Source organism: Lutra lutra, chromosome 7 (assembly GCF_902655055.1).
Source record: "Lutra lutra chromosome 7, mLutLut1.2, whole genome shotgun sequence".
Taxonomy (NCBI): Eukaryota; Metazoa; Chordata; class Mammalia; order Carnivora; family Mustelidae; genus Lutra; species Lutra lutra.
The window spans coordinates 93,787,433-93,814,291 of record NC_062284.1 but is presented as its reverse complement, the minus strand read 5'-3'; the positions used below and the strand labels follow the sequence as shown (position 1 = coordinate 93,814,291).

The 26,859-nt window shown below is 38.7% G+C and overlaps 2 protein-coding genes across 5 annotated transcripts in view; one reads left to right on the top strand and one right to left on the bottom strand.

Annotated features, from left to right (window-relative positions):
• The window catches only part of TOGARAM1 (TOG array regulator of axonemal microtubules 1), an 81,745-nt gene extending 62,165 nt beyond the window's left edge, over window positions 1–19,580 (bottom strand). For both annotated transcript variants that reach the window (XM_047735647.1, XM_047735646.1), the window contains exons 1-2: window positions 17,343–19,580; window positions 3,691–3,847 (exon numbers count right to left, since the gene is read on the bottom strand). In XM_047735647.1, the coding sequence (XP_047591603.1) occupies window positions 3,691–3,847; window positions 17,343–19,385 (2,200 nt within the window). In that variant the 5' untranslated portion in view covers window positions 19,386–19,580. The remainder of the gene's footprint in view (window positions 1–3,690; window positions 3,848–17,342) is intronic.
• A 255-nt stretch (window positions 19,581–19,835) lies between these two features.
• KLHL28 (kelch like family member 28) overlaps window positions 19,836–26,859 on the top strand; it is a 39,865-nt gene continuing 32,841 nt past the window's right edge. The window contains exon 1 of one of the 3 annotated variants that reach the window (XM_047735649.1): window positions 19,836–19,956. Coding sequence is in view for 1 of the 3 variants with exons in the window: in XM_047735648.1 (XP_047591604.1) it covers window positions 21,964–21,966 (3 nt within the window). In the remaining 2 variants the exon portion in view is untranslated. Of the gene's footprint in view, window positions 20,036–21,868; window positions 21,967–26,859 lie in introns of those variants that run through there. The other 2 variants (XM_047735650.1, XM_047735648.1) reach the window with 2 other exon arrangements.

Genomic DNA, 26,859 nt, shown 5'->3' with positions numbered 1-26,859 from the left:
AGACTCCCTGCTCAGCAGGGAGCCCAACAAGGGGGCTCCATACCAGCACCCTGAGCCTTAAGCAGCCGCTTAACCAACTGAGCCCCTCAGACACCTATACCACATCTTTATCCATGCATCAGTCAATGGACACTTGGGCTCCTTCCATAATTTGGTAATTGTTGAAAATGCTGCTATAAACGTGAAAATGCTGCTATAAAATGTGCATGTGTCCCTTCGAATCAGTATTTTTGTACCTTTGGGTAAACATCTAGTACTGCAATTACTGGATCATAGGACAGTTTTATTTTTAACTTTTTATTTTATTTCATTTTTTATTTTTAACTTTTTGAGGAATCACCACTCTGTTTTCCAAAGTCACTGTACCAGTTTGCATTCACACCAACAATGTAAGAGGATTTCCCTTCTTCTCATCCTCACCAACATTTGTTGTTTCCTGGGCTGATTTTCCTTCTTCCTGACGTTTGTAGTATATATTATACAAAAATGTCGTACTGCAGAACTCTTCTAGTTTGTTTCCTAACATGTAACACAGCATTCACATAGTTTCCAAGCTTATGTGGCCATATTTCCAAGATCTCTTCCCCTTGGCTAGTTAAGGTTATTCCTTACTGGGGGTCCTTTATATAAGTTCTGAAATTTTATGATTTTTAAAATTCCTTCCCTTTGATTTTAAGCTCCTCTAACCTTCATGTACTGGACACCTTCTAAAGTAATTTTCACCTCCATGCTTTGGTTCTACTTTTGCCCTATCTGTAAGAGCCCCTCTCTTTCTTCACTGCCAATCAACCACAAGCCTCTCCCTTTTTTTTTAAATTTTATTTATTTATTTGACAGACAGAGATCACAAGTAAACAGAGAGGCAGGCAGAGAGAGAGAAGGAAGCAGGCTCCCCTCTGAGCAGAGAGCCCGATGCGAGGCTCGATCCCAGGACCCTGGGATCATGACCTAAGACAGAGGCTTTAACCCACTGAGGCACCCAGGAGCCCCAAACCTCTCCCTTTTTTAAGGTCCAGCTCATGCCCAACTTTTCCTGGAGTTTTCTCAAACCACTTCATCACCACTTCACCACTTCTATCACCTTTTCCTTTCTTAAATCCCTACAGTACTTACAATTCATGTCATCCAATCTAGCATCAGGTTATATGATGTCTTACTTTCCAGTTATTTTAAATCTATACAACTAGGTGAGAGCCCTCAACAGTACAGAAAGCATGAGAAAGCATGAGCCTTATAAAAATCCAAACTAATGGTATAAGCATAACTGGATATATTCTTTTTTTTTTTTTAAGATTTTATTTAGTTATTTGGCAGAGAAAGAGAGAGAGATCGTAAGTAGGCACAGAGGCAGGCAGAGAGAGAGAGGAGGAAGCAGGCTCCCCACTGAGCAGAGAGCCCAATGAGGGGCTCCATCCCAGGACCCTGAGATCATGACCTGAGCTGCAGTCAGAGGCTTTAACCCACTGAGCCACCCAGGCACCCCATAACTGGATATATTCTCGCATTTCTTTTACTCTATTAGACATTAAAACTACACAGTCATTTTTGTATGAAAATATTATGGACTTTTACTGCATAAAGGTATATAAATTCTCCTGTGGTAACAATACTCTCTAAATTTTGTGCCTGGACTCATAGCTAACACATTTCAATAAATGATATCATCTGGATATTAAATAAATATTAAATAAACAACTATAAAAAACTCAATCTTTATGTTATAAACCACTTTTCCTTCCCAAATGGCTTTGTTTTGTCAACACATTACCCTTTTTGTAATTACCTGTGTGCTAAATCTTGAAATCTTCTTCTATTCCCTATCTTCATCTTCTATATCCAGTGGTCATATTTTCCTGATTATTTCTATTTGATTTGTAACCAACCTTATCACCCTAGCTTCTTTTTTCCTTAATGAAAACAATCTCCCATTAGTTTCATATAGCTTATAAGCATGAGTTCAAATTTCTGAGCCTAGTACTCAAGGGTTCCCCATATCCAACTTTATTCTCAACCATCTAAAATGAATCATGTCTTCTTCACACAGCTCCTAGAATATCCCAAGCCCATTCCTAATGTAAACCTCTGCTCTCCTCACAACTCACCTCTAACTGCTTATATCATATACATCCTCAAAAGATGCATTATAATTACCTCCTCTTCAGTGCCTTTTCTAACTGATATGACCCATGACAATGACAATAAACTACCATAATATTTACTTTCTGTAACACTTACTTAGACAAACATCTTTCTGTTGCTCTGGCCAAAAAACCTTAGAGCACTCTTTATTTCTCTCTCTCACACATTCCATACCCAATCCATCAGCAGATCATATCAACTCTACTTACGACATATGGTCAGTATCTAACTGCTTTCACTACATTCACTGCTAGCCTGGTTAAACCTCCATCAACTCTACCCTGTTCTCACCATTGCCCTCCTTAAGTCTATTTATTTATTTTTAAAAGATTTATTTATTTATTTGAGGGAGATGCTGGGGGCGGGGGCAGGAAAGGCAGAGGAAGAGGGAGAGAATCTCAAACAGACTCTCTCTGAGCATGGACCCAGACCTGGGACTGGATATCACCACGGTGAGATTCATGACCTGAGCCAAAATCAAGAGTTGGACACTTGACTGACTGAGCCACCCAGGTGCCCTTCCTTAGCTCTATTTTAAATGTAACATCCAAAACATGCCTAGAAAATATAAGGCAACATATGTTACTTCTTTTCTCAAAATGTTCCTCACTCAGAGTAAAAGCTAGAGTTCATTCAATAGTCCACTAGACCTTATAAATAAGGACCCTTATTACCTCTTTAATTTCATTTTCTACTTCTCTACCCCTTACTGATTTCATTCCAGACTAACTAGCCTCTTTGATCTTTCTCAAACATGTTCTGCATTCTGCACTATTCCCTCTTCCTGTATTATTTTTTCTTCTCTCTTGATACTTGTGTGGTTTTCTTCAAATATTCCCTTTCTGAATGTGGTCTTCTTTCACCACATTATTTAAAATAGCCCTTTCTCCATTTCCGCTTCCCTGCTTTATTTTTCTCCATAGCATTTATCACCATCTAACCTACTATGCTTTGCATTTATTTAATGTCTGCTTTGCTCCAATTAGAATGCAAGATTTATTACGAAGAAAGTTTTTGCCTCTTTTGTTGACTGCCATATTCCCAGTACCTAGTAAAAAATCTGACACATAGGAGACACTCAATAAATATGGATTGTTGATTAAGTAAATACTGCTTTACATTAGTACTTAAAGGGTTTCAGTGAGAAACCCTCCCAGAGCCTTAGGAGACAATTATGTCAAAGTATCCATTCTTATTAGATTTTTTTTTTTTTTTTTTTTGAGAGAGAGAGAGAGAGAGAGAGAGAGAGAGAGAGAACAGGCACAAACAAGTGTATGGGATGAGAGGGAGAGAGACTCCCAAGCAGGGTCCACACCCAGTGCAGAGCTAGACATAGGGCTTGATCTCATGACCCTGAAATCATGACCTGAGCCAAAATTAAGAGTTGGACACTCAATGGACTAAGGTGCCCCATTCCTATCAGATCTTTAACAAATATTTATCGAATCTGAATTGTCTACTAGATTATAAATTCTTCTTAAAGGAATTATTAAGTTTAGAGAAACCTTTAAGATAGTTTCAACATGTCCATTACCTGGACCTTTTACTTACCAGCAGCACATACAGGAAGAGAATCTGGGTTATAATCTCGACTATTCTGAAATAAGTTTCTTGACACTCTTTTTCTGCTAAAACATAAATCATCATTTACTGGTATTCCTTGAGAGGGCTTTAATTTTGGAGATGGGATGAAATCATATGCTGAAAACTGTAAGAAGAGAATAAAAAATTATCAAATATGTGTTACATCTTCTTGGTAATAAATATGGCAGAATAATTTAGACTCAATTATGAAATTCAGATTAAAAATACTAAATTTATCAAATATACAATGATACAAATAAACATCCAAATATCGTATGTTACACTAACTGTATTTTTCATTCCATGATAGAAATGCTAAATTTTTGTCTCTTTCTTATTATTTTACCCCAAACCTTTTCTGCACCTTACCTTCCTAAAGTACAAATCTGGCAGCTGGGAAGGAAAGAATGTAAATGACAGAAAGAATTAAAGACAACTTGAATACAGCAAAGAACATTTCTGATTTAGGAGTGTAGACTGTCACACTATGCTGTCCTTGAGTATTACGCAGTAAATGCCAACTGAAGGTCACTGAACCAGTAAGCACTCCACTCTACTAGTCTTACTGTGACAAATTTACTATCCATATTCTGTAGCCCAAATAAAAATGGTAAGCCTATGTCACAGTTCCCTTAGGAGGTTTTCTTAAGATAGATTTTTTAGTTGAAACCAAGTGCCTGATACTTTACATATGTCTAGTACTTTATAGTATCCAATTTTTTTTTTCACATGTCCCTTTTGATCCTTAAGGTACAAAAGTGCTATAGGACAGATAAAGAACTAAATGAGAGCATGATCCAAGTGTTCAGAATTCTTTTTTTCTTTTCTTTTCTTTTTTTTTTTTTTTAAGATTTTATTTATTTACTTGACAGAGAAAGAGAGAGAGGTATCACAGGTAGGCAGAGAGGAAGGCAGAGAGGGAGAAGCAGGCTTCCTAATGAGCAGAGAATCTGACATGGGGCTCAATCCCAGGACCCTGAAATCATGACCTGAGCCAAAGGCAGAGGTTTAACCCACTGAGCCACCCACACACCCCCAAGTGTTCAGAATTCTTCACCAATGACGACCTCAATTGTTCTGGATCACTTCACATTCAATATGGCTATAGCATATTTAAAAAATTGAGAGAACAGCGGTGCCTGGCTGGCTCAGTCAAAAGAGCATGTGACTCTTGATCCTGGGGGTGCAAGTTCGAGCTGCATGTTGGGTACAGATATTATTTAAAAATAAATAAATATGTAAACTTAAAAACTAAAAAAAAAAAAAAAGTTGAATGAACAGAAATTATACTCACTGCCTATATATTTATTTGAAGCTTACAGACACAGTCAAATCTAGGCATGTAGTTAGCTATAAGCCTTCTCAGTATGCTTCTTTGCAAACTTTGCCAAATATTGAATAACAATGAAAAACAATAAAATTAAAGATATGACTATTTGAAAACTTCTTTGCTACTTGACTATTACAAGACTATGAACTACCAAATCCTCGGATAAACTGTTTCTCCTTAACAAATTTTGTGAAAAACAAGTTAACATCTTCAAAAATTAACCCAGAAAATACCAAAGAAAAATAAATAATGCCTGAAATGAAAAAAACCTGACTTTACTTTCTCAGAGTACAGTATTAACAATTTCTATGACTGATTATACAATAGTTTATATTAAATGGGATTAAAATGAAACCAATTACAGTCAACTTTTGATTAGACACATTAAGACATACTAACCCAGTTAAAATAGTGAGTAATCAAGAAATAATCCTACAGTAGGGAATACATTTTTTTTTTCTTTAGGTGGGCTCCATATGCCCAGCAAGGAGCCCAACACAGGGCCTGAACTCCTGACTTTGAGATCAAGACCTATCCTGGGTGGCTCTGCCGGATAAGCACATGACTCCTGATTTCAGCTCAGGTCATGATCCCAGGGTCATGAAATAGAGCCCTGCATTGGGCTCCATGCTGGCCATGGAGCCTGCTTAAGATTCTCTCTCTCCCCCTGCACCTCCCACCCTACTTGCTCATTGCTCATGTGCTCTCTCTCTCTCTCAAAAAAAAAAAAAAAAATTTTGTTCTGATTACCTAAAGTCTCCTTCTGAAACAACTCTGTGTTTTTCTTTTTTCTTCCTTTTTTTTTTGCACCTTGAAAACTTTATATTTTTTTTTCCATTTTATTTTATTTCTTTTCAGTGCTCCAAAATTCATGGATTTATGCACCACACCTAGTGCTCCATGCAATACGTGTCCTCCTTAATACCCGCCACCAGGCTTACCCAACCCCCCACACCCTCCCCTCCAAACCCCTGTCTGTTTCTCAGAGTCCACAGTTTCTCTTGGTTTGTCTACCCCTCCAATTTCCCCCATCTTACTTCTCCTTTCCATCTCCCAATGTCCTCCATGCTATTCCTTATGCTCCACAAGTAAATGAAACCATGTGATACTTGACTCTCTCTGCTTGTCTACCTGACTTATTCTATTTTTTTTTTTTTTTTAAGAGAAAGAGAGCACAAGCAGGGGGAGTGGGAGAGGGAGAAGCAGGCTCTCCGCTGAGCAAGGAGCTCTATGTGAGGCTCCATCTCAGGACCCCAGAATCAAGACCTGAGACGAAGGCAGAACTTAACCATCTGAGCCACCAGCTACCCCATCTTTGTGTTTTTAAAAACACTTGAAGAAAATATGGTTGTGTTATTAGATACGAAGTTTTATATCTCACTTTTGTACTTAACATTATCATAAAACTACTTCCATGTTGCTAAAACCTCTTATAAATGCTATAAACTTCAATTACAAAAACAGTAAACTGCTTATTGTAAAAAAATGAAAAAAATATAGAAGTAAATAAGATATAAAATTCTTCTTTGGTAACCTTTTCATTAGAATTTTGATGATAAACTCTTTAACAGGTCTTTTTCTATATATAAACATACCTCCCAAAACTATTTTTTTAAAAAAGACTTATCCATTCACTTTAGAGAGAGTACACGTACATACATGTGAGAGAATGGGGACACAGGGGAAGAGGGAGAGTATCTCCAGCAGACTCCCTGCTCAGTGTGGAATCAGATGAGGGGGGCTCATCTCACAATCCTGAGATCATGACCTGAGCCAAAAATGGAGAATCGAGGTTTAATCAAGGGAGCCACCCCGCAACTCTCAATAATGTATTCTTAAGAAACAAAAATAGATCACATAATACTCTGGCACACAGTAAGTGCTCATCATATTATAGATATCCTTCCACGTAATCCATACATATCTGCTTATTCTTTCTAACGGTTGCCCAGTATTTCGCATTATTGTTGAACTCATATTTCCCTACTGATGGACATTTTCTATGTCACAACTTTTCAGTATTATAATCTTGTAGTGAACATTGTTATGTACATATCCTTGTACATAGAGACTGCATAATATTCCATTGACTAGACATGCCATTCTCTTATTATGGAACATTTGGTTGCTTCCAAAAAATTTTTTTTTAATAAGGAAGAAATTCCAATGACAGAAATGGTGCATATCTGGCTTAAGGTAGCAGTGCTGACTGAAGGGGACTGGCAGACCTTAGAAATGTTACACAGCTTAAAAACCTTTTTTAAACAACTAAAATGGTGGTTTCTTTGATATCCATAGGCTTCCCACACAAGGCAGAATACCCAAACCGAACTTTCTGTAGCTGTCAGCTAACCAGTTTACCCACAAAATATGTAAACGAGACATTTCTAGTTTTCCCTTTATTTAGCCAATTAGCTGATTCTCTTACATGTAAGAACACAAAGAACATTGCAAATAACAAACTAAGTATTTCTGACTCCTTGTTTGATGTTTATTTCTGGAAATTTCACTAATATGCTGCTTTTCTGGGTCCAAAATGAGAATCAAACACACAACCTACAACTGTACCTTTTCTGAGACTTGGGCCCTTGAGTACAGTTAACCTTTCCTCATGTAACTGACTGAGCAATATTGCTTTTGCGCAGTGAATCTGATTTTTGGTAAAGCCTCTTTCTGGTTCTGACTTTAATTGGACACATGGACAATAGCTTCCACACAGATAGCAGCAGTGGTAGAAATGGGTTTTGATCTTATGATCTGACTATTATGTGATTTCTGCTGGATAACAGGGAGCTAATAGGGCATCTGCAATCTCGTTGGGGTATGCTCCATTTAAGTATTTTTTAAAATTAACATATAATATATTATTTGTTTCAGGGGTACAGGTCTGTGAATCATTAGTCTTGCACAATCACAGCACTCACCATAGCACATACCTTCCCCAGTGTCCATCACCCAGCCATCCTATCCCTTTACCCCGTCACCCCCATCCAGCAGCCCTCAGTTTGTTTCCTAAGATTAAGAGTCTTATAGTTTGTATCCCTCCTCAGTCCCCTCTTGTTTCATTTTAAGTATTTTTTAAATTTTAATTTTATTTATTTATTTTTAGAGACTATTTGAGAGAGAAAGAGAAAGTGCATGAGCAAGAGAGTACAAGCAGTGGGAGCAGCAGTGGGAGGAGAAGCAGACTCTCCGCTGAGCAGGGAGCCCGATGTGGGACTCGATCCCAGCACCCTGAGATCATGACCAGAGCCGAAGCAGATGCTTAACTGACTGAGCCACCCACGTGCCCCCTGTTTAAGTATTTTTAAATGTACTGATATGAGCTCCTTTACTCTAATAACCAGATCTCTTTTTCCCCATCCAAAACTTGGGTTTTTTTCACGTTTACTTAGAATGGGCCCAATATCTACCTGTTAATATCTACAAAAATCAAATTCCTATAGCAAAGATGAAAGGAAACAAAATCTATAACGTTCAATGGATTCAGTGGTCAGCTTTCTTCAATTCTAAATAACTGAGTAACTGTAAATTAATATTACTTTAGAACTCTGAGGCTAAAGGACAGTAAAGAAGTTTAATTATAAATTAGACACATTCAGAGAAATAATGATTTCCAAAAGCCAAACAAAACAATATTTCATAGTTTTCCAAACCTCAAGCAAGTTAAACTTTTTTAAAAACTAAGAAAATTCAATGCCATTTCTTTTTTTTTTTTTTTAAGATTTTATTTATTCATTTGACAGAGAGAGAGAGAGATCACAAGTAGACAGAGAGACAGGCAGAGAGAGATGGGAAGCAGGCTCCCCGCTGAGCAGAGAGCCCCATGTGGGACTCGATCCCAGAACCCTGAGATCATGACCGGAGCCGAAGGCAGAGGTGTAACCCACTGAGCCACCCAGGCGTCCCAATTCAATGCCATTTCTATATAAGATATGAACATTGGGAAAAAAAGAATGTCTCTCCAAATCCTTGGGAGTCACAATTCTTAGTCAATTAGTTATCTACTGCTATAAAATGCATTATCCTGGAGCACAGTAGCTTAAAACAATGAATATTTATCATCTTTTTTCTGTGGATCACAAATTTACAAGTGGCTTAACTGGATGGTTTATGTATCTTGGAGGCTGCAATCAAGATACTGGCAAAGCTGCTGTCACTGGAAGGTTTGACTGAGAGTGGAGGATCACTGAACTTCACTCAGTGGCTACTGTCAGGAGGCCTCAGTTCCTCCCTATCTGTGTCTCTCCAGAGGGCTGCTCATGATCTGGCAGCTGGCTTCCTCCAGAGCAAGCAATCCAAGAAAGACAACAACCAAGATGCAAGCTGTGTGCCTTTTTATGACCTAGTTTCTGAAGTCACACACCATTATTTCTACCTTATTTCTTAGAGTTGAGTCATTAAGTCTACACACACGCAAGTAGAGGATAACTGGATTGCAACTACTCAGGGAAAGAATCTCAATGAATTTGTGGTAGATATATTTACAACCAACATACTCAACAATGATGAATCTAATGGTAATTAAGTGTTTTTGTTTCTTTAGCTGGTCAACATCAATAACTGGCACCTGCTTCTACCTTAAAATTTGCTGCTTTATCATAATTAGATCCTCTAAGTTATTCAGAAGGTAAAATTTTTCCATTTTATGAATATAAAATATTTTTGAGCAAATAGATTGGTATATCATGTCAATCTGTAGATTGTATTAAACAGAATAAAATCAAATGAAACAACACTGTTTCAAATGACATAATAAAATCTTCTAAGAGGGTAAGTGCTTATATCGCATTAAATTAAATAAAACCCAAGACTTCTAGGATTTCTTTACTTGTTATGATTTGAAGGTACTGTTAAAGGCAAACGATGGTCTTGCCACAAGCTGTACATTCAAGGGAAAACATAGACTAGCTATAAGTTTAATTAATGACCTTGGTTAACCAAGAAAAAAATGTTCTTAAACTTTAAAGTTTTAATATCTGGTATATAATTATATAGAAAAAGTTCATACAAAATCCTTTTAAACATAGCACTTTGAAGAAATAAAACTCCAGTCTGAGCGCCCTAGGAACTCAAATTTCTTTAATTTCCTACACTGGCTTCACAGTTTGGGTATATTAATATAGCTCCTTTAAAAAAAAAATTGTATGGGCTCCTGGGTGGCTCCGTGGGTTAAAAATAAAGCCTCTGCCTTCAGCTCAGGTCATGACCCCGGATCCTGGGATGGAGCCCCTGATCAGGCTCTCTGCTCAGCAGGGAGCCTGCTTCCTCCTCTCTCGCTGCCTGCCTCTCTGGCTACTTTTGATCTCTGTCTGTCAAATAAATAAATAAGATCTTTAAAAAAAATGTAAAATCATAGTTCAATTAAATTTTATAATAGATATCTTTATTAAAAGGGATCAATTCCTATAATGCCTATATCATATGATTCTATATCATATAATCCTATAATGATTAATATATAGCTTGTTATAATTTTCAAGCCCTTAGTTAATCTTAAGATTTTAATTTTTATTTATTTTTTTAAATTTTTTTTTAAAATTTATTTGACAGACAGAGATCACAAGTAGGCAGAGAGGCAGGCAGAGAGAGAGGAAGGAAAGCAGGCTCCCCGCCGAGCAGAGAGCCCGACGTGGGGCTCAATCCCAGGACCCTGGGATCATGACCTGAGCCGAAAGCAGAGGCTTTAACCCACTGAGCCACCCAGGCGCCCCAAGATTTTAGACTAATATAAAATTGAATTAATGAAAAATCTTTAGATCCTGAACTTAAAAATAAAATTATGCAAATCAGTGCTCACCAAATATATTTTTAATTTACCCTTGTCTCTTATACATTATTGAATAACCATCAATTAAACAGATTAAAGGATATATAAATACCTTTGGATGATGTTAAATACATGTTTATTGCCACTTAAATCACTGTAAAAACATATGAAATATGTACTCAGAGAGAATGAAAGCTAATTTTTTGGTTACATGACTTTCAGTTTTTTCTGCATCTATGAGGAAATAAAGTTGGTTTCTTTGAGTAAAGTTGTATTTAATATATACAGCAGACTAGGTTCTAACTTAAAAAGTTATAGGAAAATAAAAATATAATACAAGGTAATGGATACATGCTGTCCGCTTATCAAGGGCATTGTTACAGCTTTTTTTTTTTTAAAGATTTTATTTATTTATTTGACACACAGAGATCACAAGCAGGCAGAGAGGCAGGCAGAGAGAGAGGAGGAAGCAGGCTCCCTGTTGAGCAGAGAGCCCGATGTGGGGCTCGATCCCAAGACTCTGATATCATGACCTGAGCCGAAGGCAGCGGCTTAACCCACTGAGCCACCCAGGCGCCCCTGTTACAGCTTTTTTTAAGATGGAAAAATATATATAAATGTATATTGTCTTATTTAATATGTTTTTAAGGTTTATTTCTAACAATTGATTTTAAAATTATTTTTAAGGTTTTAAATAGATCAACTATACAGAATAGATATGCTTTGGTGTTGTTCAAGATTTTGACAAGCATTAAAACTAAGGTTTTCGGGGCACCTGAGTGGCTCAGTTGTTAAGCAGCTCCCTTTGGCTTGGGTAATGATCCCAGGGTCCTAGGATCGAGCCCCACATCAGGCTCCCTGCTTGGCAGGAAGCCTGCTTCTCCCTCTCCTACTCCCCCTGCTTGTGTTCCTTCTCTCACTGTGTCTCCCTGTCAAATAAATAAAAAAATCTCAAAACAAACAAAAAACTATGGTTTTCAGATTTTTTAGAAACACTAGTAAAATTTAAAAAAGAAAATCAGGTGTGCCTGACTGGTTCAGTCACTAGAATGTGTGACACTTGAGATTACTTTAAAAAAAATTCAAAAAGGAAAAAAAGAAAAAAGAAAATCAATGACTATTTATGGAAAACAATCTAATATCTGTAATGACATCAGATATGATTTTCAGGGTTATCCATGACTTTGACATGCTTAAACCAAGAGTTTTTCTCTTTCGGATATTCCAATCAGATTTTGAAAAGAAAATCAAAGACTACTTATTAGAAACAACTGAACATCCAAGAAAAAATCTCAAGTTTTAGGATTAATTCACACCAAATACATTAGTGCAGCTTAATAATTTTGACCTTAAAAATTGGTCATATTAAGGGACGCCTGGGTGGCTCAGTTGGTTAAGCGGCTGCCTTCAGCTCAGGTCATGATCCCAGAGTCCTGGGATCGAGTCCCACATCAGGCTCCTTGCTCGGTAGGGAGCCTGCTTCTCCCTCTGCCTCTGCCTGCCTCTCTGTCTGCCTGTGCTCGCTCACTCTCTCTCCCTCTGTCTCTGACAAATAAATAAATAAAATCTTAAAAAAAAATTGGTCATATTAAGTATGTTATTAATTTTATTTATTTATTTATTTATTTATTTAGAGAGAGAGTGAGCAAGGTGGGGGGGAGGGAAACTTTCTGCTTCACTTCTAAACTGTTTTTTCTCAGTTCTCTTCCAACACTTAGGCACCTGTCTCTTTGCCTTGTTTGGTTCTCTCTCCTATTGCTATTTCCTAAATGGAACTATATGTCAAGACCATGTTAGCATGCTGTTCTTGCTCTATTAAGATGGCCTTTACTAGAGAGTCTAGCTCTTCTCAGTCTCAGCAATTACTTCTCAGTACATGACTTCCAAGATCTGTATCTCTAGTTCTTTCTTGTCTCTCAAATAGTATTCTTCAAACTCAACTGGCAAATTCTATCTTCTTCCTGTGGAATTTCATTTCCCCCCAAATTAATTTCCTTGTCCGGGGCCTTCCTATGTGTTTTCATGAATCGATTATGCATTGGTCACCTCATTTAAATCTGTTATCCATTTTCCTCTCTCTCTCCTCCAACACTTGGTCACTAAATGTTTTGTAATATCTCTTAACATCCATTATTTTCTTTCTAGTTTAATCCTGAAGCCCTGCTAATCCTCATAAATCTCAACACCTCATACCAACTAGTCCAATAAGTATAATTCTAACTAATCTTCTAAGTCTCCAGTCTCTGGCTTCTCTAAAAAAAAGGGAAAAAAAAATAACATCACAACTTATTCCAAGTAAATCATGGGGGAAAAAACCCACAAAAAACAAACAAATAGTCTCAAACAACTGTCAAAATTACAAGCTAAATTCTTTGGTCTCCAATGTAGCCCCTGCTTCCCTCTTGTAAACTTATCTCTTAACACTACACTACAAAAATCATCTTTCTATGCAAACTAGTCTATCTTCAAAATGAGCTCCAGGAGTATGTAATATAACAATCATGAGTTTTTCCAGAAGTTTTGCTGTTTAATGTCACCAACCAGTGCTATACGTGGATAAGACAGGAGTAACAGATTAACAGTAGACTGGAAATGTTAAAGCAGAACTTGAGCAAGAGCCAGCACAAATCAGACAAGGGGCCATGACATTCTGGAAAAATGAACTATGGAGACAGTAAGATCAGCAGTTGCTGAGAGGGAAGGAAGGAGGGATGAAGAGGCAGAGCACAGATTTCCAGGGCAGTGAACTATTCTGTATGATACTACAATGCTGAATACTGGGCAAGGAATATGGACTTTGGGTGATACTGATATGTCAATGTACATCAACTGCAATAAATGTACTACTGTGGTGCCAGTCCAGAAGGCCGTGCATGTGGTGGGGGCAGAAAGGATAAGGGAAATCTCTGTACTTTCTCTTCAATTTTGCTCCGAACATAAAACAGTTCTAAAAAATGGTTATTAAAAAATATACATACTTGGGGCATCTCGTGGCTCAGTTGTTAAACATCTGCCTTCAGCTCAGGTCATGATCCCAGGGTCCTGCGATCGAGCCCCACATCGGGCTCCCCACTCAGTGGGGAGACTGCTTCTCCCTTTCCCTCTGCCTGCCACTCTGCCTACTTGTGTGGTCTCTCTCTCTCTGTCAAATTAGTAAAATCTTTAAAAATACACACACACACACACACACACACACACACACACATACACACACACACACACACACACTTAGAGGGCGCCTGGGTGGCTCAGTAGGTTAAGCATCGGCCTTTGGCTTAAGTTGTGATCCTAGGGTCCTGGGCTACTTGCTCAGCAGGGAGTCTGCCTTTCCTTCTCCCTCTGCCCCTCCCCCTGCTCATGCTCTCTCTCTCTCTCAAATAAATAATAAAATCTTAAAATATATAAATATATATATATACATACACACACACACACACACACACACACACTTCAAAAACAGCATACTTAAAAACATTTAAATATTTAATCACTGTCCTCAAGATAAATTCCAGTGTAGTTCTTCTACAAACCATTTATGAATAAGTAAAATTTAATTTCTGGGATTAAGTTCTATCTTTTAAAAGCAACATATGCCTACACTGGAATTTCAAAAATGCACTTATTTTCAGATTCTTGGTACTTCGGCTACCACCAGAATCATAATACACTAACATTTTAGATTTGACACAGAATAAGCAGTGTTAAGATCCATGCTTATGGAAAACTATTCACTGCCAGGTAATGTTTACAATACAGGAGAATAACCATATAACTAGATTATGTAAGTATCTAGTATCATCTTCTATTACCGCCTACCAAACAGTTTCAGCTGTGCAGAAACTCACCATTTCTTACTAATTTTCTAAGTCTTTTCATAAGGCAGTCCCTTTTTGTTTTTTTTTGTTTTTTTTTTTTAAGATTTTACTTATTTATTTGAGAGAGAATGAGAGAAACAGCATGAATGGAAGGGGAGGGCCAGAAGGAGAGAGAAAAGTAGACACACACACCCCTTCCAGTGCCCCCTTGCCTTACCCCCACACCCTGCCTCCTCCTCCACCTGGGCAAGGAACCTGATGTGGGACTCTCTGACCTGAGGCAGATGCTTAACCAACTCAGCCACCCAGGTGACCCTCCCAGTGAATAAAGATATTCTCTCCCTCTGAAAATCACTAGGATCCACCCATACTTAGCAAAATTCTATTCATCTTTTATCACACCATTTAAATCATAATCAGCTAGAAAATAATTAATTTAAGAAGAGTTTGAAAATAAAATTCTGTGGAATAATTCCAAGCAGAAGAAGACCTGCAAAGAAATCTTGACCTTTAGTAGGCAGTTATTATGTTATTGTTGTAGTAATTATTTTTTTGTGAATTAAAGAATACAGCATATGAGTATGACTGACACTGGAAACCAGGGTTTTACTGTGGGAGAAGGGAGGTATAGATATGGACGAAAGAAAGATGAGGAAAAACCCTGTGGTGCTGGATTTGAATTAGAAGTATCAGTATGAAATAGCATGGAGGACAAGGGGAGATGGAGAGGAGAAGGGAGTTGAGGGAAATTGGAAGGGGAGGTGAACCATGAGAGACTATGGACTCTGAAAAACGATCTGAGAATTTTGAAGGGGTGGGGGGTGGGAGGTTGGGGGCACCAGGTGGTGGGTATTGTAGAGGGCACGGATTACATGGAGCACTGGGTGTGGTGCAAAAATAATGAATACTGTTATGCTGAAAAAATAAAAAAAATTAAAAATAAAAAAAATAAAATAAAAAAAAATAGAAGTATCAGTATGATTTAAGGAAAAAAAAAAAAAAAGGTACTCCCTGGTTCATCCACTAAAATCAGGACCAATCCACAATGGTAAACAATAGCAATGAGTACATTTATATATAGACTTTGATTTTTAAATTCTACTCTTAACTAAAAAAACAGTTTTAATGCTCTTGAAAAAATGGCTGATTTCAGGTCTGACACAAGAAAGGTACAAGGTAAGCCTGGACATCCTGTATGTTTAAGTAAAGGAAGTGTTCAAAGACTAAAGAGTCACCTCAATGGACATAAGAGTCGGCCACAGTCAACTTTGAGCCAATTTTAGCATCAAAAGGAATACTGGTGTATTTAATACAGAACAAAAAAGAATGCCAGATAACAAATATAGAATGTAAGAATAAAAAAACAGATACCGTTTCTCTGTAGCCCTTGATGTAATAAATGGAATAGGTAAGGATCATTACTGGATGTTAGCAACAGTGGCTGAAAGGTTGTTGGGTTATTCATAGGGTCTCAAAGTATCATCCTGCAGATCATGTGCTAATTATAAAGAGGAAGATAAACTTTACAATAGAGTGTCTAGTTATCACTACCTTAACCAAGTAGTAAAATTTAGCTCACCAGTAGCAGGACAACCTGATATTATATGTCTCCTGATGTGATGTCCTGTTAAGTTCACAACATCTCTTATGTAACATTTTTGCTAAAAGTGTTTATCTTGAATGAAATCATAAAGAAACAATCAGATAAATTAAGAAATGTAGACAATTCTACAAAACTACCCCAAATTCTTCAAATAAGTCAATGTCATGAAAGAAACAAACAAGTAGGTATATTGTTCTAGATAAGAGACAAATTAACTGCATGAACCTTGACTGGAACCTGGATGATAAAAGTAAAACAAATACTAGAAAACGTTTTTTAAGGGACAATTGGGAGAAATTTAAATACAGGCTATATATTAGATATTAATGAATTACTATTGATTTTCTGAGGTGTGTTAATAATGTGATAAAGGAAAATGCCATTCTTAGACGATATATATGGAAATATTTAGGAATGAAATATCAAGATATCTGCACTTGCGTTCAAATGGTTTAGCAAATATGAAGCACACATGGCAAGATGACATCTGGTAAATATAAATAAAGTAGATGGATATTCATTATACAATTCTTTTAAGTTATTTATAGATTTGCAATTTTCAAAATAAAAAATTTGGGAGAAAATCAGTTCAGATGTCACATCTTCTTGGAAGACTTTTTAAACTTTTCTAGTGACATTATTTTTTCTCTTTTCATATTCCTGTAGACTCTATATTTCTACCTCAGCCCTTAACAAACTTGATACTGTCCATTTACAGGTCTGACATTTTCCCTAAACTTCATGGAACCAGTCTCATCTTCATTAATAGAACTTAGCTCTTCATCTGACATGTACTAAATATTCAGGGTTTATTTATGGATGAGATAATTGATATCCCAAATGGACAGACCAAAACTGAAATCCAGGTATTGTCACTATCATATTGTGCCTCAAATTCAATGAAATCCATCAAGCAGTAAGCCTATTAAATGTTCCTACATGATCTGTATCTATATAATAGATATCCACATCACCATTCAAACCAAATTAAAAACAAAGCATAACAATCCTAAGGCAGCCTCACCCTTAAGTCATTACAGGCCTATGTTCATTTTGAATTCTTTCTAGTTTCAATTCAAGGCAATTAGCAAAAATGCATACCTGTTCTATGTCCTTGGAATTGGAGGTCTGGTTTTCTCCTGCGACTCCAGGCTGTTCATTTTCCCATGGTAATTTATTTTTTCCTTTTCCTGCACTTAATACCCTTCGGGTACAGACAGTTGGACTGTAAGATCCATAAATTTGCATGCTGTCCCTTGTGTGGTCTCCACAGTGACAGTGTGCACTCTGAGTTCTGTTACCAGCCAAAAGCCAGTCTGTATCTGCTCCATGTGCCAGATGGCTTGACCTACCCTGGGCAGATGATGGCATAAGCATTGCATATTCCACAAATCCCTGTTCTGTTAACCTTGGGAGGGTTTTTCTAGCCAATCTGGCCTGCACAGCATTCATCACTCCATCTCCATTATCTTGAAGTTCAACAGTATCCACAGCTTTGAAAAGGATGCTAGTTTTACCTGAGCCCAGTGACGATGCCAACACAGCAAAGGCTTCAAGAGCTGCTTGACGCACCCTGCGTTTGCTATCTACAAGAGCGGGGGCAAGATTAAAAGACAGTTTGGGTAAGTCAAAATCCTCGCTGGGATAGGTCAGGAGGGAGCAGATACAAATGTTCACTACCTCCTCTCTCACTCTGGAATGTTTATGTTTGAGATGTTCCAGGAGTAAACAAAGCACCTGTTGAGGACCTACTTCCTTCATCAGCTTGAGGAAGATCTTCATGTATTCTTGTTTGATTACCAACTTGTTGTCTGCCAGCACTTTGACAGAAGCTGCTATAACTTGTCCCAAGAACTGCTGTACCTGCTGTCCTAGGCAAATAACCAGTAAATGCAGGACCTGAAGCGTGCCATGAACCACTTTGAAGTTAGAATCATCTAACAAATTATACAGCAAGCTAATGAAACCGACAAGACTGGAATGAGGGGTAGAACTAGGATTAAATCTTCCTATCACCTGTTTTAATTCCTCGACGGCCTGAGTCCGGTTCTTATAGTCTTCCTGATCTAACAATCTTGAATGCAGCTCTTGAGGAATAATCCCAAATTTAAGATTGCTGTTAGAAAGAGTCACTGTACAGGGGAGAGGATCTTCAGCAAATCCAGAGGCTTCAAGTTCCAAATAATAAGGAACCTGACTTCCAAATTGGGACTCCAGGCGGCGATTGTAGTGTCTCCTCAGGGCAGATGGCAGGCGAGAGATATAGGACTGAAATCTCTCTTGGCCAAGTCGTTCCCCAATTTGCTGAAGCGCAGAGAAAGCAGTCTCAGATTCTTCTTCTATCTCCTGATCGCCAAGCTTTCTGGCGAGGGATATTATTACCTCAGTGAGATCTAGGTTGAACAACAAATCCTCAGGAGTAAGCAAGATAGGGAACAGCAGTGCTGTGGCAGCTCGAAGCCGGGCATCCGTGCTTTCCAGTCCTTGCTGTATAAGTGTTCTCAGCACCTGTCCAGAACTACGTTTCAGGCATATATGTAGGATCTGTAGTGCATCTTTCCGTAGGGCTGGATTCTCTTCTCGTAAGGATACAACGAGCTGAGGCAGAAGTGCTAAGCTAAAGGCCTCTTCCAACTGGCCTGCCTCCCCTTGACCCCGGATAACGTCCGAGAGGAGTTGCAAGCAGAGTCGCTTCTCATCACTACCTCCTTCCACAAGCACTCGGCCCAGGGCCCGATACAATGCTTCCTTCCGTCGGGGGAAGCCGAGTCGACCGCCTCGCCGTGGCAAAGCAGCCTGCAAAGCCTGGAAGGCCTCGGAAGGATCTGGCGCGGTCCGGAGGAGTTGAAGAAGCCGAGTCTCCTCTTCATCTCCCCCCGACAAACCACCTCCAGACCCAGACCAACTACTTGTGATTGCCTCCGCGGGCATCAAGAGGGTCGAGGCCAGAGGCGAAGGTGTCGGCGGGCAGGAACCGTGGTCTCCGGCAGCTCCACGGCAATAGTTTTTCTCGCCTCTCATGGTGCCTCCACCTCGATTATCATCAGTCTGTGGGGAGGAAGGACGATTGCAGCTCTGGAGGCGATAGGCACAGAGGGCTGGAAGTTGCGGCAGCCCGAGCAGCGCAGAGGGCAAAGCCGCCATGGAGGGTCGTCAGGTGGTAGAGGCGGGAGGAAACCATCGTCTCTGAAGGGCTCGATGGAGCCCAGCCTTCCAGTTCCTCTCGAAGCCCCAAGCTGCAGAGGAAGAAAAGGAACAGCTTCAGTTGGCTGCCAAGTCTCCCTTAGGAGGCTGGCTTCGGCAAAATGGCCCCTGCGGGAGCCCTAGACCCCACAGCAGCCAGCGGGCGTAACCAGGGGCACCACGTGACCAAACCGATGGCTTCCATGGTGATCTACCCAGCGCGGACCTCTTGACCCGGAAATCGACGTGTCGTGGTGAATGCTGGGTCATGTAGTCCACGTCAGGTGTTACGAATAAGCAGCAGGCTCCTGGAAAAGGAAGTGAGAACGTTACGAAAGTAGAGAACGTATCTAGAGCGGAGAAGGCGAAAAGGGGTGAAGGCACTAGGCGGAAGTGACGTTTCCGCTCGGAGCGGAACATCCCCGCCCCACCCGAAAAGATTGGGGTTTGAAGACAAGTGAGGATCCTGCCCCGATTCTAGTGGTCCACGACTCCTCTTCTTGTCGTTGCTGGCGTGATTCCTGGGACTCAGGTATTTTCCTTTTGTTGTCCTCCTGCGGCGCAGGCTTTGGCAGAGTTTTGCCGGAGTGACGCTGGTGCTGCCATAAGAGGTAAAGAAATGCACGGGAGCTAGCAGAGAGAGAGGCGACATCTTCTTGTGCAGGGTTTGTTACCGTTGTAAATGCGTTGCTTTTTGCAACCCTGAGTAAGTGCGATCCTTCCCTCCTGCCGTCCGCGTACACTGACTGGAGATTCGGACCAAGGCCAAGCTCAGAGCTCGCGTACTTCCCCCCCACCACCACCACCAAATTCTGGTCTTTGGGGCCCTTATACTCCGCCCTCCCCCGCTTCCTTTTCCTACTTCGCTTACCCTCTGGTAGTGGAAGGTTAATGATTTTCTTTCATCTTTCCTTACTTTCATCATTTTAAATTCTCTTTAAAAACGTACTTAATCAATTTTTCCTGTATCTTACCACGTCTTTTTGAGACGTTCTCAAAGTCTCTTAATGCAGTTCCACTCTGAGACTTACTCCTTCCTTCCTCCCGTTCTCTTTGCCACCCCAACATCTCTGCAGAATCCTTGGCGCGTCTCTGCAGCCTTTCAGTCTCCTGGAAACAGATTGCAAAGACAATTTCACTTGCGGTTGAAGTTCTTGGCATCAGGGACCTAAGAGAATTCTGCCCTGTACATTTAGGGCTAATAATAGACGATTCTTTGTTTTAGGCGAAGTGTGAATTATTGGTGAGCGTTCTCTCCTTGTTAATGAAACTTAAGCGGATACAATTGAAGAGCTGGAGTGTCTGGCGTGAGGCTGAATTCTTTGAAGTGTGGAAGAGATATTTTTTGAAGGAATAACACAATTAATTACTTTATAATGACCCACTGAGAAAAGGCTGAGTTATCATTTGAAGTCTCTAATGCAGTTTAAATGCAAGTGGAGTCAGGATAATTGAGTTACACATGCCAAACCACTTTGTAAATAATGTTGCTGGATAATGCAAGTTTATTTATTTATTTATTTATTTTTTAAAGATTTTATTTATTTATTTGACAGAGAGAGATCACAAGCAGGCAGAGAGGCAGGCAGAGAGACAGGAGGAAGCAGGCTCCCCGCTGAGCAGAGAGCCCGATGCGGGACTCGATCCCAAGACTCCGAGATCATGACCTGAGCCGAAGGCAGCGGCTTAACCCACTGAGCCACCCAGGCGCCCCAGTTTATTTATTTTTTAAAAAGATTTTATTTATTTATTTGACCGAGACACAGCGAGAGAGGGAACACAAGCAGGGGGAGTGGGTGAGGGAGAAGCAGGCTTCCTGCCGAGCAGAGAGCCTGATGTGGGGCTCTATCCTGGGACCCTGGGATCATGACCTAAGTCGAAAGCAGACGCTTAACGACTGAGCCACCCAGTCGCCTGGATAATTCAAGTTTAAACATAATTTCTGTTCGTTGTCTGAAAGCACAATTCGAGGATTATAAATTTCTTTTTTGTCTTTTGGAAATAAAATAAATGTAAATGAGGCTTGTGTAAACATCCTTATGTTTTCGTTTCAGTTCTAGGTTATTTTGATTTTAATTAGTCATTTGGTGTTTAAATGAATCTGCCTAATTTGGTTTAACTTTATTTCAGTAGACACACACCCCCCCCTTTTTTAAATAAAAAAAAAAAATTTAGGGATAGTGCAAGGGCTGAGGAGTGAAAACCAAGAGAGGATTGTAGCAGTCCTCAGTAAGAAGGAATGTCTGATTCTCATATTTCCAGTGTAAGAAACTCATATTTATACATTTACTCATATATGCTCAGGCTTCAGTAACCTCACTCAAACTAAACTAAATATGAAAATGATGTACACATTAGAATGTACCTATTAGAATGCCAGTTTATGTTGGAATAGAAGATAACCCTTTCCAGTGATCAGAATTTTCAGGTTGAAAAATGCAGTGCAGTATTGAAGAACATGGGAAATGGAGGTTGTGTGGTAATCATGAAATCAAAGGAAGGGAACTTGGAGAGTCTTGAATGATATATCATCAAAGTTATGGTAGAAGCTTAAGAATTACTCCTTCCCTCCATAGAGAATACTTTTCAAGGGTTGTGGATACTTAAGCCAACCAGTTATTGTGGCCTTTCTCTTAGAACAAAGCAAAATGAGTCTTTATTTTGACCCCTTTTCTCCCGGCTCCGTAGATCACTATGTTACAGATTGCAATTTATTTTATATCTATTACATTTAATGTCTTTGATGAAGACTTGTTAGATTCATTAGCCCCCATGGTGGATATTTAGGAAATGGGACCTTATCAACATCGTGTATCCTACTAATTTTCTTTTAAGATTATTTTGTGGAAGGCAAATCTCATTCATTTTAATTTATATTCTATTTATTTCTTTTACAAAGCAAATTTAAAAAATCTTATTCTTGGGATGCCTGGGTAGCTCAGTTGGTTAAGTGGCTGCCTTCAGCTCAGGTCATGATCCCAGCATCCTGGGATCGAGTCCCACATCAGGCTCCTTGCTCAGTAGGGAGCCTGCTTCTCCCTCTGCCTCTGCCTCTGCCTGCCACTCTGTCTGCCTGTGCTTGCTCTCTTTCTCTAACAAATAAATACATTTAAAAAAAAATCTTATTCTTGAATTCCAGTAATCCAAATTATAGGAATTGTATATTGACCTTTTTATTTAGCCATAAGTAGAGATAAAATAAAAATTTTTAGATCAAATTCCAGAATAGTGGAATATACTATGTGTTTAATAGTATGCCTTTGAAAGTTGAAAGGCTGTAATTAAGAATACATTGAAAAGGGGTGCTTGTGTGGCTTAGTGGGTTACAGCCTCTTCCTTCAGCTCAGGTCATGATCCCAGGGTCCTGGGATCAAGCCCCGCATTGGGCTCTCTGCTCAGCATGGAGCCTGCTTCCCCCTCTCTCTCTGCCTGCCTTTCTGCCTACTTACGATCTCTGTCAAATAAATAAATAAAATATTAAAAAAAAAATTGAAAATGGGTAAAACAAGTTTAAAATATCAATACTTTTTTAAAAGTTTAGTTAAATTAATGGATTATAGGAATATTTGTTATACATTAATTTTTTGAGCTGGACTTATAAACACAATTGCCCTAATAATGTCTCTTATTTCCACAGTCAGAGATAAGATATTAATTGGCTGGATGAACCATCATAGTTTTTTCTGTGTTTTTAGTCAAATTTTACAGACATCCAGGACTATTGGAAATCAGTGTGAATTCTGTAAACTATTATGGCTTTTGTATAGTTTAAGAAGTTACTATGAAGATATGCTATGCAAAGGAAAGATGCTATTAACAGGTCATGATAAGATTACCGTTTATTGATTATTTACTGTGTGTCATTCAGGGTGGTGAGTACCTAATGAATATTGACTTGTTGAATTTTCACAACAATTTTTGAACTTACATAAGTTTGTGCTGTGGCACATGCTTTCCATGGAAAGTAATTGGACAGAGAGAGAAAGAGCTTTAGAATAGTTTTGGTGGGGAAGAGTTTTGAAACTATAGGCTAAAATTTTATTTTTCCATTATTAATCATTCATATATTTTATGATATATTGCTTAACTACATATATTTAATCTTCCTTTTTGGGTTTCTATTTTGAAGTTTTTTAGTTTCTTACTTGAGCCAAAACTTCAATAAGGTTAAGAAATGATGAGTCTATTTTTATTTTTTTTTATTTTATTTTTTTTATTTTTTTAAAGATTTTATTTATTTGTCAGAGAGAGAGGGAGAGAGAGCGAGTGCAGGCAGACAGAATGGCAGGCAGAGGGAGAAGTAGGCTCCCTGCTGAGCAAGGAGCCTGATGCGGGACTCGATCCTAGGACTTGGGATCATGACCTGAGCCGAAGGCAGCTGCCCAACCAACCGAGCCACCCAGGCGTCTCTGATGAGTCTATTTTTATATATGTGAAATTAAACAGGTTTTCTTGATGTATATCAGAGATCCATTTTCTTTTTTTCTTTTTTAGGTGTATGTTTCAAAGCCATTGTGCATTTCTGAGTCAAAATTACAACTTTAAACAAAAATCCAATTTTTGTTGCATTTCTGATATTAATCTGTGTAAATTAACAGGATTTCACTTTCATTGCAACCAGTTTTTCAGTGGACAGATTAATTATGTAACTTATAGCTTTTGCTGGATATAAAAAAGGCTTTGAGGACTTTCTTTTGTATTATTTCTGACTTCATGATATAATGATTCATATTATAGTGTGCTTCTAATTTTACTTTTGTTTCTCCAGATATAATTAAAGTCAATCTCAGGGAACAGGAAAATTGCCAGCTTGTTCTTAGGCCCACTGATGAAGTAGTATGCCATCATTAATTGAATTCTGCTGTGAGGAGAGTTGAACTGTGGGAAAGAAATTTAAGAAAAGAACTGATCTGATAAAATACTCTCATTTTATATAAATCATACTTTTACAGCAAAGTATATGTGTGTTTGGCTTTTTTTTTTTTTTAACAATTCTTTCTCATCACCATTTATTTTCTCTCATTGTAGCAGATAATTGCCTCCCAACTGATTTCAGCACCACTGTTTTCTTAGGTGTCAATTAAGTAGTTAATAAACTCACAGCCTGACCTTTATTAGCTTTGTTTCAGCACCCAAAATTATGAAACTGGTGTAGACTGGAAAGTTTGATTTTATGTAATATTCTTTTTATATTGTGCATATTTATATAACGAGAATGCTGCCATTATATAAATAATAGAAGGGAATGATTATTCCATAGATGCCTCTGTATTTCATTTTAAAACCCTGATGGACTTTTGTATCTGATCTACATAGTATGTGTATATCTTTTGTATATGTGTTTGTGTTTGTGTGTGATCTATCTATTTTTAAGTTTCTGTCCTGGACTTTTTTAGATTCTTGTTTAAGCTAAAACTTTATTTTATTTATTTATTTATTTATGTAATATTTATTTACTTATTTGACAGAGACACAGAGAGAGAGAGAGCACAAGCAGGGAGAGTGGAAGAGGGAAAAGCAGGCTTCGCACTGAGAGGGAGCCTGATGAGGGACTCAATCCCAGGACCCAGGGATCATAACCTGAACTGAAGACAGTTGCTTAACCAACTGAGCCACCCAGGAGCCCCCTTGAGTTAAAACTTTAATAAGGTTAAGAAATTATGAGTTTATAAGTGAGGCTTTATAAAATAGTCATGAAGAACTCTGGAGATAGAGTGCCAAGGTTTAAATCTTGCCTGGGCCTAATTTCTCTGTGCCTCAGGTTACTTTATAAGGTAAGAATAACAACAGCGGTGTATATCTCATGGTGTTATTGTGAGGATGAAAGGAGTTAATACATGTAAAAAGCTGAGAACAGTAATTGGCCCATTTTAAAAAAAAATTTTTTTTAAGATTTTATTTATTTATTTATTTAACAGAGAGATACACAGAAAGAGAAGGAACACAAGCAGCGGGAATGGGACAGGGAGAAGCAGGCTTCCTGCCAAACAGGGAGCCCCGTGCGAGGCTTGATCCCAGGACCCCGGGATCATGACCTGAGCTGAAGGCAGACACTTAACGACTGAGCCACCCAGGCACCCCAGTAATTGGCCCATTTTGACAAAGGTCTTCCAAGCAGGTCTTTATAAAACAATTCTCTCAGGAGTGGCAGCAATTATAAATTGGTTCAGTAAATATTTGAGGGGTCTATCTATACTGTTCAGCATTGAAATTTTTTGAAGGTAATGTATAGAGAACATTGTTCTAAGATTAAGAAAACATTACAGTCCCAGAAACATCTCTTTCTACTTGTATAATCTTTGTTAATTCATTTAAACTCTGGGGGCATCTGGGTGGCTCAGTGGGTTAAAGCCTCTGCCTTCAGCTTGGGTCATGATCCCAAGGTCCTGGGACTAAGCCCTGCATTGGGTGCTCTGCTTGGCAGGGAGCCTGCTTCCTTCTCTCTCTCTCTGCCTGCCTCTCTGCTTACTTGTGATCTCTGTCAAATAATAAATAAAAATCTTTTAAAAATAAATAAACTCTCTGAACTTCACATTCTTCATCTCTAGGTCTTATGCCAAGTTTAGTGCCATATACATAATTTCTTTTTTCTTCCTGTGCAAAATTTCAAAAGCATGCAAAAATAACATCATAAACCCTCATGTACCTATCACCCAGCTTTAATAGTTAGCAGCTCATGACATCATCTACATCTCATATTATTTTTTAAAAATATTTTATTTATTTACTTAGTGTACGCATGCGTGTGTGCTTGGGGCAGTACAGGGAAAGGGAGGGAGGGAGAGAGAGAGAATTTCAAGCAGACTTCTCACTGAGCATGGAGCTCAGCGCAGGGCTTACTCTCACAACCCTGAGATCCTATCCTGAGCTGAAATCAAGAGTTAGACACTTAACCATCTAAGCCATCCAAGTGTCCCTCATTGCATATCATTTTAAGCAAATTCCTGATATATTATTTTACCTACAAATATTTTAGTATGTAAAAGATAAAAATTCTTGGGACGCCTGGGTGGCTTAGTTGGTTAAGTGTCTGCCTTTGGCTCAGGTCATGATCCTGGGGTCCTGGGATCTCCTTGCTCAGCGGGGAGCCTGCTTCTCCCTCTGCCCGCTGCTCCCCTGCTTGTGCACGCACACTCTCTCTGCCAAGTAAATTAAAAAAAAAAAAAAATCTTAAAAAATAAAGATTAAAAACTCTTAAAAACATAGCTACAGTATCATTTTTCAGCAACAGTGATTAGTTTTGTTTTGTTTTGTTTTTAAGATTTTATTTATTTATTTGACAGAGATAATAAGTAGGTGGAGAGGCAGGCAGAGAGAGAGGCGGGGGGAAGCAGGCTCCCCGCTGAGCAGAGAGCTGGATGTGGGGCTCAATCCCAGGACCCTGGGACCATGACCTGAGCCGAAGGCAGAGTCTCTAACCCACAGAGCCACCCAG